This window comes from Vanacampus margaritifer, chromosome 2, assembly GCF_051991255.1.
Source record: "Vanacampus margaritifer isolate UIUO_Vmar chromosome 2, RoL_Vmar_1.0, whole genome shotgun sequence".
Taxonomy (NCBI): Eukaryota; Metazoa; Chordata; class Actinopteri; order Syngnathiformes; family Syngnathidae; genus Vanacampus; species Vanacampus margaritifer.
The window spans coordinates 14,018,141-14,030,025 of NC_135433.1; the positions used below are offsets into that span (position 1 = coordinate 14,018,141).

The 11,885-nt window shown below is 41.2% G+C and overlaps 1 protein-coding gene across 2 annotated transcripts; it reads left to right on the plus strand.

The window, feature by feature from the left end:
• The first annotated feature begins 57 nt into the window (after positions 1-57).
• Positions 58-11,617, plus strand: fam117aa (family with sequence similarity 117 member Aa). 2 transcript variants are annotated; one of them, XM_077558643.1, is made up of 8 exons: positions 58-309; positions 1,448-1,596; positions 7,144-7,239; positions 7,982-8,098; positions 8,983-9,099; positions 9,181-9,388; positions 9,464-9,665; positions 10,666-11,617. In XM_077558643.1, exons 1-8 carry the CDS (start codon positions 207-209, stop codon positions 10,880-10,882), a joined length of 1,209 nt encoding a protein of 402 aa, XP_077414769.1. In that variant the 5' UTR covers positions 58-206; the 3' UTR covers positions 10,883-11,617. The 2 variants fall into 2 exon arrangements, with proteins under 2 accessions (XP_077414769.1, XP_077414770.1); XM_077558644.1 differs by lacking the exon at positions 1,448-1,596 and having other exon boundaries at positions 122-309.
• The last annotated feature ends 268 nt before the right edge of the window (positions 11,618-11,885 follow it).

Sequence of the window (11,885 nt, forward strand, 5' to 3'; positions counted from 1 at the left end):
CCCAAAACTTTTGCATGGTGTCGCGACTTCTTCTTGTCACTTGTGTTGGGAGCAAGTAGAAGACTTCACACCACAAGAAGAAAAAGAAAACATCTGACAGCAAACCACCATGGGACTTCGGGAGCATCAGTGCGCGTGAATAGAAGAGAAGTGCGTGCGCGTGTTCGTGTGTACGTGCGTGTGAATTCCCCGGAACTGTGTGAGAGATGTCGGGCCGAAGTGGAGCAGCTCCTCGCGGCTGCAGCAACTCCAATGTGCCGCTGCTGCCCCTGCGGGCCACGGTGCCCTACCAGCTGCTTTTCAAGACTGGTAAACGCACACGCACACACATTATCTCGTCATAAGTACAGACAGTAGGCATTAATATGTCACTGTAAAATGTTAGGAATGAATGAGATGCAACAAAGAAAGTAACTCTTGCTGGAAAAGTGTCTGTGATACTAAACAATATAATATCCATCATGTTCAGATAGGATGAAATTGAATCAATTGTATTATGTAGCTAGAAAAATTATTATAATATAGATCTGTCACTGGCCCACTGCAATTTTTGGACTCGTTACATGTGTTTACGTATACCACTTTTACAGATGATATAGTTTGAATGGTAAACGATGGGACGGCTCACGGCTGTATGGTGATACGAGCGAGTTCATTGGAAGACGAATCGTAGAAAGTACCGTCGCGAGTTATTCTGCAATTAATATGTCCCAGGAATCAGAGTAATCATCCATCATTTTCTTCCAATATGTGTATCTGTTGTATCACGATACAACCAATATTAAATACCAATATTGTAATCACATTATGAGTTATGCTGCCATTCACAGTTTGATATCGTACAATTTCTGTATTGCGATGAAATCCGATGCTGTCATTGGAAAATTAATGTGAAGTGATTGCATCCTATGAATAGCAATTCCCAACCCCAACAGATAACATGATGTATCGGCCGTGGCTTTTGTCCATTATTTCTCGCAGTGGCTTTATCGTGATATTGGTCGAAACATCGTGACAGTAACTTGTAATGAGCTGCGGTGCGATTCCCACCCAAAATATATCATGTAACATATTGTCATTATTTCAATGTATCGTGCAATTGCTGTATCGAAATACTATTGGTATCAGCCAAGGGCGTCACCAAATGTATTGGCCACCCCTATAAATTTACTTGGCCAGTGGAACTCAAAATCTTAACTTTTTAAGAATAAATGATAAATAAAGAAAAAAATATTATGACTTTATATCATTGATGATTAGGGTTATTTAGTCATGGCAGTCCAAATTGAACACAATGATGATTAACGCTGTATCACACAGGATGCTTTGTGCTCTACGTGTGGTACTTGGCCAGGTTCACAGATGTGTGTGCGTGAATGTCTGGGATCAATTTAGTAAATGACTCCGTCTTGAGAGTCTTTTCATGCCTTTTTCTTCTTCCAAAAAGCTGAGCGGACCTCGGCCCGCCCGCCCAAGCCCACCATGCGGCGGACCCTCTCTTTGGATGCCATCCTTGCGCCGTACCTGCAGGGACAGTGGCCCAAAGAGCCCAAAGAGGGCCCGGCGGGGACCTGTGTTAGTGATAAGGCCACACAGGTGAGCGTCTCTAAAAGAAGTGCTGGTTTTCCCCAAAAATTGAAAATGAACTCCCCGAAACCTGTTTCACTTAGCAGCACGACATTTGGTAGACATGTCTGTCATTAGTAGACCCACAAAAAAGTGTCATGTAGTCAGGCCTGAAAACTCACAGGAAGGCTGCCATTTTGTCAAGTGAACATTTTTTGCTGAATTTATTCATTTCTGGCTCTCCTTAAAACATAATAATTGTGAAAATTCAGCCCCTGTTGCCAGTTTCATTTAGCAAGAGGATATTGGGGAGGCATGACGACCATGTTTAAGCCCGCGAAAAAAGTCATTCATGAAAAGACGGAAGAGGTCTGCCATTTTGGTTTGAAGTGATGATTTTCATTTTGGCCTGTTTTGACGTGTGAAATTGTTTGAAAATTCTGTCCCTCAAGCCAGTTTCGCTTAAAAACATGAAATTGGGTATAGGCCTGCATACCATGAGTTAGATCCACAAAACTCACAGGAAGTCTGCCATTTTGTTTTGAAGTGGACATTTCATGCTCATTTTGGTCATTTCTGACTCCCAATAAAACATAATCAACATAAAAGACAAATTGGGGAGACATCAGTATACCCACAACAAAAGTCATGTCTGAAAGCATACAGGAAGTCATTTTGGTTTGAAGTGGCCATTTTATGGTTGTTTTCGCCAGTTCCAACATACTCCAAAACATGTTGAAAAATCAGCCCCTAGAGCCAGTTTCTCTTTGCAACTTCAGTTTTGGTCGGCATGTACGTCTACCATAAATAGACCCCTAAAAAATTCCCAGGAAGCTATGTCTGAAAAGACACAGGGCATCTTCCATTTTGGTTTGAAGCAACAACTGTTGCATCATTTTGCCGTTTGCAGGAGTTCTTCAAAGATGAGCTAGTCCCATTTCTTCCAATTGCTACAAAAGCCACAAATATAAACACCTAAAAAAAAAAAAATAAAAAAAAAATAAAAATATATATATATATATATATATATATATATATATATATTCAAACCAGAATCAACATGCCTATGTAATGCGACACTCAGAGAACTTGTGTAGTGTTTGGCTTGCAGGTGTTTTTTGTTTTTTTTTACATACACAAACCAGCCAACTGAGAATAGTTTTTTTTGTGTGTGTGCGTGTGTCAAACTCAAGCATGCATCAAAATGGTGCACAAAACCCCACCCGCCTACGCTCCCTCGAGAAACTTTACCAAGCTCCTCCAAGGTTTCTGGGCTCCTGACACAGTTTAAAGGCGAGCGAACCCCCTTGGCCTCCATTGTGAGGAGCGGCAGACCCCCTCTGACCTCATTATACGCACACCCCATCCCCCTCCACGCATGCACGCACACACAACAGTCAACGTCTGCCGCCCAACCACCCCCAGCCTCGTGGCATCCCATCATACAACTTATTGTTGCCCCGATTTCATCCTTCACTCGCCTTCTTTGCAAACTGCATCTTCGGACTTGATTATTGTAGCATTATGTGAGACTCAGATGCTTGTTAATTGACACGTCTTTTAAAAATTAAAATAAAAAAACAACATGAAAAAAGGTAGAAAAATGCGGATTTTAATGTTACTTCAGAAAGTGGAAAATTGGCAAGTTGATTTTGTTGCCCAATTTTTGCGTTAGTGATATTTATAATGAACAGCAACATGGAAGCTGGTGTAAAAGTAGTAAAGGTAGTAGGAAGAGGGCTTCTGATACCTCCACAGGCGGAAAACTTGCAGACTTGTGTTTTTGTAGCGCTTTGCTTTGTGTTGAAGTATTTATACAGAACAGGGGAGAAAAAGCCCGCTTATTATAGACAGCGTGTACCAGTTTGACTTTGTACCCCCATCCTGTGTTGGTGTTGTTGATACAGAACAGATCATAGAAATAGGTGTACGAATACTGGCATTAAGATCTATGTAAAGTGACAGTAAATATGAAAATATAAATATGTCTTCTAAATTAGACACAGCACGTAGAAGTGTTGTTAATGTCAGTAAGGTGGGGGCTTTAGGACCCAGATGCGGGAAGGCAGGGCAAGGAGGCAGAGGTGCAGTCCAAAAAGACGTTTTAATATCTAATCAAAAAAAACCTAACTTCCAAAATACAAAATAAACTGAACTAACAAAACATGAAGCTAAACATGACAAAACAACTAAGGCGAGACTAACAACATGACATGGATCCTGATCAGGCGAAGAGGTCAGCGTGACGTGGCGAAAGACTTACGACAGTTGCAACAGCAAAAATGAACCGACACAGACAAGGGGGGAGACAACCGACTAAATACACCAACACTAATGACATGACAAGACACACCTGGCTGAGGGCACTGATTGAATGACACATGAGGGTAATGGGGACACAGGTGGACACAATCAGGGTTGACACGGACACCACACGAGGAAGGGCAAGACCAGAAACGAGAGGAGTCAGACTTTTCACAATAAAACAGGAAATGGCAAGACAAGGGGAAAACATGACAGGGAGTAAACAAGACTGAAAATAAACATGACAGTTAACAACCCTGCCAAATTTAAATGATTAATGAAATAAAATGAGAGGGATAGTTCTCTCTGCTGTCAAATGCTTTGGGCGTGTCCTGATACTCTGAAACCACGCCCTGCTCTGCTGTTTACTCATTTGCTCCCAAAAACGTATAAATACGTTCTATTTTAAATATTACCACGCTCCCAAAGACATATTTATGCGTTTTTAATGTTGTTGTTTTTTAATGCTAGAGCATACAGAAGGCTTTGACGCAGCCTCTGAACTGAAGAGGGATGCTTGAAGAATGATAGTTATTACAAAAACGGCCAGCAGGTGGCAGCAGAGTATTAAAGAGATCAACCAGGGCCATTTTGCAAAACAAGCTATTTTCCTCATTTGAGAATAATGATGAAACTTAGCTATATTCTAATGCTAATTGCTGCAAAACGGAAACAGATAGAAATAGACTTTTTTTTCCTGATAAAAGAAGAGACTCTAATCTCTCTTTTGATAGGTTTCATATTTTGATAGCAATAGAACAGAATGTCCAGTAAAACAGCCGGGAGTGAAGGGGGTTGCTTCAGTGAAAATGTCTGGGAGTGAAAGAGCTAACTGTCAATCAAATGCTACTACAACCAATAAAAATTGATGTGACTTTGTCTAGCATCTTTCTTATGTCTCCACAAGACTCTGGTGGCTAGATTACTGTATATCCTGCCTGGTCCTTTTCCCTGCCATGACAAGGAGGTGTTCTAAAGCGGCCACGCCAGTGGGAACAGTACCTCACTTTTTCACCTTCTTTACGTGATGTGTGCGCACTCACGCCCCAAAACGAGGCTTTTTAGGCGACTAGGCCAATGGAACATCCCAAGGGAAGGTGTATTTTTGTTGTGTAGGCATAGCTAGCTAGCTAACTGCACGTCACAATCACGCCAAATAACCGCTAACGCCAGCCAAAGTACTCAAGTTTTTATATACAGGGGAAGTGGCGGCCATTTTAGCCTCATCTCAAAAAATCATGAAGACAAAATGGTGAAAAACAGATTGACGCTGCATTGCAGTTATCTTCAAACATGTATGTATTGAAGACATTTAACATTTTCAATTTATATTTTTACTGTTTATGAATTTACTTATAGTATATAGATGCCATATAACTGTGATAATGTTTGTGTGAAATATATTGGGCATATTAACTGTATTGTAATGAATAACACTTTTCACTCCCTTCCATCTGGTGAGATAAGAAATGTGTGTGTCTGAAAGGGAGTCAAGTTCTCAAGTTCTCATGGAGATAACACTGTGGGTCTGAGGGAGTCTAGGTCGCATGGCATTACCTGTCTAATCATATATTTCCGGCTTTGGATGGGGAAATGGAGTAAACATGTCAGTAAATCACTTGTCTGTCTATTATAATTACTAACCCTTTGTCCAGCCTCAGAGGAGGAGTATGCTTTTTTCATCTATAAAACGACTGTGTGTTTTCATATTGACACACTCGAGGCTTAACATCACCTTTGGAATGTAAGCATTTACTCAAGTGTCTTTAAGAGCTCTTAAAATAAATTCTTTATAAAGAAGGCTTCTTCATCAGATCTCATTTTTCAATTATTTTTGAACACGCAAAGATTACACTTAATATAGTAATCAAATAATACCTTCAGTATTTAGAAACAAATCTGTGAATTCACCTTCCAGGGTAACTAAAGGCGTTGTCTGACACTACCTCTTGCTAAAAAGTACTCTAGTTTTACTTAATTACTGCATGTAGCATGGTGGTGCCATTTTGATGGTCTTTTTATAGCTGCGTGTCTCATGATCACCCTGTTGGCAAAGGGTGCGAGGTGTCGAGGTGACGGCTGTAACTTTATCCAGGAAAGTCATGGCATGACTCACTCAGACTTATTTAGCCACTGGACGCGACACTGAGGACGACGACAGCCTTTTTCTCTTTTGTGTGTTGTGACGGCGACTAAGTGAGGGCGGGACGCTAACTCGGACCGGATAGTCTGCTAGGGTCCCACAGGGGGGGTTCGGAACCAGGAGAATTGGGGGTCAGTGATGGACAGCAGAGCGTCTGCTAGAAGATCGAGAGTCCATGTGAAGAAAACGGTAGTGTGTGTGTGTGTGTGTGTAAGGTGCTGAATGCCAATGGTTGCATGGCTGTGTCTATTCATAGAGGTGCCGGTGATGTTGTTTCTACTGTAACGTGAGAGGAAGTGGTTCTGTTGAGTGGTTGCTGTAGTATTGCTCTGTGCAGGTGCATCCTGGCTGGTGGACTACACACACCTGTTTTGTTTGTTTGTCATAAGTTTTTGGAAGCACAAACACTTGCTTTTTTTGAGGATTGCCTGAGAGCAACCATGCAAAGAAATGCCTTCATGTTTGTGTGTTAGATGATACTGTACCTCACTTTTTATTTTGTCAAGTTACTCAGTTATTTGTCCGTTAGTATGTCAGTCACTGACTTGGTGAGTCTGAGCAGTTAGTTAGCATTCAGTTAGTTAGTGGGTAAGCTAGTCAGGCAGTTAATTAGTCAGTCAGTTACTAAACTAAACTGTCAATCATCCAGTAAGTCATTCAGTAGCTGTTTAGCTAGCAGTCAGTTACTTAGTAACTGACTTACTGAGTGAGTAAGTAAATTAGTCAGTTAGTTACTAAATGACTTAAGTCAATCATCCAGTAAGTCATTCAGTAGCTGTTTAGCTAGCAGTCTGACTTACTGAGTAAGTAAGTAAATCAGTCAGTCAGTCACTTTGTCAGTCAATTTTGTAATCGATCTGTTTGTCAGTTACTTAGTCATTCAGGCAAACTGTGAGTTTAAGAGTCAATCAATCAGCTAATTAATTATTAGTTATTTAATCAGTCAATCAGTGAGACAGTTAATTAATTAGTCAGCCAGTCAGGTGATTAGTCAATTACTTAGGAAATCGGTTAGTCAGCCAGTTACTTGGTGGAAGTATTAGCTGTGCTGTAAATAAAATAACAATCGTGATAGTTCCCTTGACATTTTTCTTTGTCTTTTGTCTTCCATTTTGTTTTCATGCATTCAGACACCATCTTGTTGGGCAGAGGAGACGCAGGCCAGGAGAAGTATCGGTGGTCACAAGCGTTCAGCATCGTGGGGCAGCGCTGAGCACCTGAAGGAGGCAAGCATATTCATCATTTCTTCTTCTTCTTCTTCTCCTTATTCCTCTTCCTCTACTTCCTCTTCTTCCTCTTTTCCTTCTTAATCTTCCTCTCTTCCTCTCTTCTTCTCCTTCTTCTATCAATGCGAGCGTTTGCGATCTGTTTTTGATTTGGTTGGTAGGGTTTTTACCCAATGTAAAGTTGTTTTTCACAAGCACTCTTTTATTCATGGTTTTAACCACAACGGCCAGATCAAGAGAGAAAGCCGGGTTTTAAACTTTGTTTTGAGCCAGGCCAAGACGGGTGTGTGGTTGTCCCGTAAAAGGAAAGTTGACGATGGGGCAGAAGTCGATCCCACGGTTCTATGTAAAAAGTTGATAAAGTCCAGACTCTTTATTGATTTTAGTTTTTTGAAGAGAGCAAGAGATTTGAAGAGTTTTTGTGACATGTGGACTGTTAACGGGGCACTGTGCGACGTGAATGAGGAGGCGCTATGTTTTAGTGATGTTCTGACGTGAAAGCATTTTTAAATTATTATTATTTTTTTAAATCTATTTATTGAATTGCTCTTGCCGAGCTCTGTGTCTGAAAAGAATGTAAATAAGAATAATAAAAATAAATGTATTTTTTCAAAATCAAAAATCTTTCCTTTCTCCTTCTTCCTCCTCTTCTTTCTTTTCTTCTTCCTCTTTTTTCTCTTCTTCTTCTTCCTCACCATCTTCATCATAATCATGTTTCTCTTTGTCACCAAACTGCCCCCAGGTAGCCAAGCTGAGGCAGCAGCTGCAAAAGCGATCCCGCCATGCCCCTCCCTCCGCGGCGGGGTACGAATCATCGCACCATCAGCTGACCGCAGGCCATGCTGCGGGCGTCAGCCAGGTACAACTGCTGACGCCATCTTTGGTTCTTCTCTATATACAGTAGGAACTAGACTAGACATTGATACAATGTTCTTCCCATATATTTGCAGATTATTATTTTTTATTTTTGTGACCTAGCTGCCATCCTCGGGTCAAAGCCTTGTCTGATAGAACAGTAGCGCTCTTCTGTCATCTTGTGGCATCTAATTGTAAACTTTTTTTGTGTAGGAATTACTTCTATTGTTTTTTATTACACCTTTTGTGGGAGTAGTCGATATTCGTAGGAGAACACTATTGTCACTTTTGGAGGACAAAGGAGTGGTTGAGCAGCAGGAGCTGTCGTCTAAATTTAGTTCTGAGGTCTCTGTCAGGGCCAGAACAAAAACCCGGCTAGGTGGTGTAACACTTTTCAGGATCCTTTGCAGGCGGGGTCATATCTGACTGGAATCTTTTGGTTCCAGGAACTACAAAGAGTTCCTGGAAAATGCATTTTTAGAAAGTTGTTACTATAAACAAATAAATTGGAAAATAATTATAAAATAAATGTAGTAAATAAGCAAACTAAAGCATATACATACGGTATAACGAATAAAATAAAATAAATTTCAATTTTTAAGTAGAACATATTTAATTTTTTTTTAAAAAATAAAATACAATAAAAATATGATGTAAACATTTTAAACATAAACTAAATATTTTGAAAATGAAGATCAAAAGACTCAAACCCTAAAAGTAGACATTAATTTAAAATAAAAAATAAATATATGCATAGTTGGTGAAGGTGCTTTGTGGACAGAACATTTTTCTAGTCTGCATGTGTAAATGTCATTGAGGTGGAGGAAATAGCTGGAGAATGTATGACCACGAAATTGTTGTATAGAGTGGTGGTGTTTTTTGTTCCAGATGTCACCCGTGGTGCCGCTGAGCAGACTGGCCTCGCGTCTACGGCGTAGCGTCGAGGGCCTCAACTTGGAGCTGGAGGAGGTGTTTGTGTCGGAGAAGCGGGACGACCAGCATGAGGTTCGGATCGGGATCGGTTGCCATGAAAACGGGGATTCTTGCAGTAGCAAGAAATCAAACACGCTCTGCTTTGTGTTGCAGCTTTTGGACATCCCGGACGGACACAGGGCTCCCGCTCCGGTCCAGAGGTGCAGCAGCGGCTCCCAGAGCGAGTCCTCACCTGGGCCCTTGGATCTTTCCCTGCTGTCTCCTTCTCAGTCGCCGTGCCCCTTGGATCCTCCCTTGCTGTCTCCGTCCACCTCACCCTCCCCTTTGAACCCTTCGCTCTTCTCCCCTTCCCACTCACCAGGTCAGGTTGTCGCTTTCATGGGTTTAGCTTAATATTTTTTAGAAGTACTAACCAGCATTTATGCCCATGTAACAGACTCTACTTCTCGTGAGGTCTTTTGTCCATCTCCTTCCTCGCCTTTCCCTTCATATGCCGTGGATCCTCCTGCGTTGCCACCGTGTGCGTTGTCCTCCTCTTCGCCGCCACCGCAGTTGCCATGTCCTGACCAAAGCTGCTTCTCCTTCCAGCGGCAGCCGCCAGAAGGTTGCGAGCCGCCTCAAGTGTGTCAGGACGCAATGTGAGTTCCCTCTTCTATGTGTTATACAGGGATGTGATTTTTCCGCTAATTCGCGGAATTCCGCTTTTTTTATCCCCCCCCCCCCAAAAAAAAAAAATCGTTTTTTTTTTTTTTTTAGTAGTTCATTGTGTATACACATGACTCCGACAGATAACATCTTCTGCTATAACAAAGACATTTGTGGTATGCTCTAATATGAGTTACTTTTCATTTGGTCATGATATAATTATTTGTTCATGAAATTTGAACTCTTCAACATTATTTATGTGTTAACTTAGTAATCACATGAGTTAGATATGATGATATTCTCAGTGATAGTTTTTAAAAGCAAAGGCAGTTCAATGTTTTTGAATGTGACTGATTTTGAGTTGACTAAAACTGCCATTTTATATGGGATAGTTCAATATACATTGAAAATTTATGCTGTTGTTTTGTCTATTTCTTTGTCATGTGAGTGCATTGAAAGTACTTAAAAACACGGAAAACCCATGAGCTCCGGGGGGCCCCCCCCCCCCCCACTGGGCACTGCCCTGGACCTAGCTGGGTGCCAGCGGCCCCCAGACCCCCGGCTAAATTTTCAGATAATTTCACTTTGGTCAAATCACATCCCTGGTTATATAATGTAGACTCTGGAAAAATGGTCGGGTTTGATATAAAAATGGGTGGACATGGACGTGTTGAAAATTGTGCAATATTTCTTTCAAATGTCCAAAAAACGATGGTGAAAATGTGCAGTTTGATGCGTGTGTATTTTTATTCACAATACTTAAAACAATTGTGCCGATTCAAATCAAAATAGAGAGAACAAACAGTAGAAAAATAGGACAACGAAATAATGATGCAGTCAAGTCTGACATTGAAATGTCTAAGAATAGTGGAAAAATGTGCAGTTTTATTTGAAAATGCTTAAGTGTAATGGGGAAAAAATGTGTGGCGCGACAATAAGATATCTAACAACAGTGGACAAATTGTGCACTTTGACACTAATCTTTCACCGCAGGTTGGCCTCTCCAGATGAGTCTGCCCACCTCCAGCCGTCCTGTCCCGACCTCAACAAGGTGAACTTTACCCCGCACGGAGGCTCTGCTTTCTGCCCCGTCAGCCTCCTCAAGCCCCTCCTGCCCTCCATGGACCTGCTCTTCCGTGGCCTGTCCGTCTCGCCCGTCACCGGCTGCCCGGGTCAGGCGTCTCCCACCAGGCAGCTGGGCATGCAGTGAGGGCAATGACCACCTCGCTGGACTAAACTGCTCTGAGTTTACTTGGGGGTTTACTGCCTCGTCACTGTAGCATGGATGGCGGGATTGTGGATGAGTTTGTTACTGCATTATTACCAATCCCATTTTTTTTGAATGGCTACTTTTCTACCAAGTCCTTAGTAAGAAGAGTTAAAGTATATTTTAGTAGCTTTTTTAAAACATCTGTGATGCTATTTGTATCAGGCAGGATAAATCAATTCATTTCTAGGTTTATGCTGTGTCCAACATTATAAACAGGAAGCCTTAATTGCCCACTGGGGGTTTCTTTCTAATCAAAATATTCCAAATGCAAGATTGTTAAATTGAATTTTTATTTATGTAGACTTTGTTTCTCATTCAACCAGGCCCATGTTTTTATACTGTGACAAGAAAGCCTTTCATTTTATTCTCTGTGAGGATCATTTTTGCCTTAGTTAATGCCATTGTACAGTTGTGCTCATCAGTGTACATATCATGGTAGAATTAATGAATAACAATAGCATTCTTTCAAGAAAATATGAGTGATCAGGCAAAGCACATTAACTTCACTTAATGGTTTTCAAATTTAACTACAAGGTGTTTTAGAATAACACAAAAGAAAACATTGAGATCAGTCGAATTTTCAAAAGAAATGCCATGCAGGATATGTACATTTATGAACACAACAGTGCAGTGTGTAGATTAAACAGTGATTGATTTAGGGTGCTTTGAAATGCTTTGTAAGGGAAATGAATGGATATTAAAATCTAATTTCCCATGCATCCTATGTACGACACGTGGATTTGCGGGTTTTAAACCCCTTAGTCCCGCCTGTCTCTACCAGAGCCGCTCTTTGATAGGCCAAATTGAAGTGCGTGTGTGTGAGTGTGTGTGTGTGTGTAGCGTATGGACCAATACGCTCAATACACATAGTGTGACGTTTAAAAGGCACGCGATGTTTTCAAGAAAAGGACCTCTTTTTCCCCACTTGACACCCCTCCTCCTT

What these genes read in the sequence shown, in the direction of transcription:
- fam117aa (XM_077558643.1), top strand. Translation starts at nt 207, where the DNA reads ATGTCGGGCCGAAGTGGAGCAGCTCCTCGCGGCTGCAGCAACTCCAAT. An exon ending in GCGCTGAGCACCTGAAGGAG is followed by an intron (nt 7,240 to 7,981) that starts GCAAGCATATTC and finishes AACTGCCCCCAG; the next exon opens with GTAGCCAAGCTGAGGCAGCA. An exon ending in CAAGTGTGTCAGGACGCAAT is followed by an intron (nt 9,666 to 10,665) that starts GTGAGTTCCCTC and finishes CTTTCACCGCAG; the next exon opens with GTTGGCCTCTCCAGATGAGT.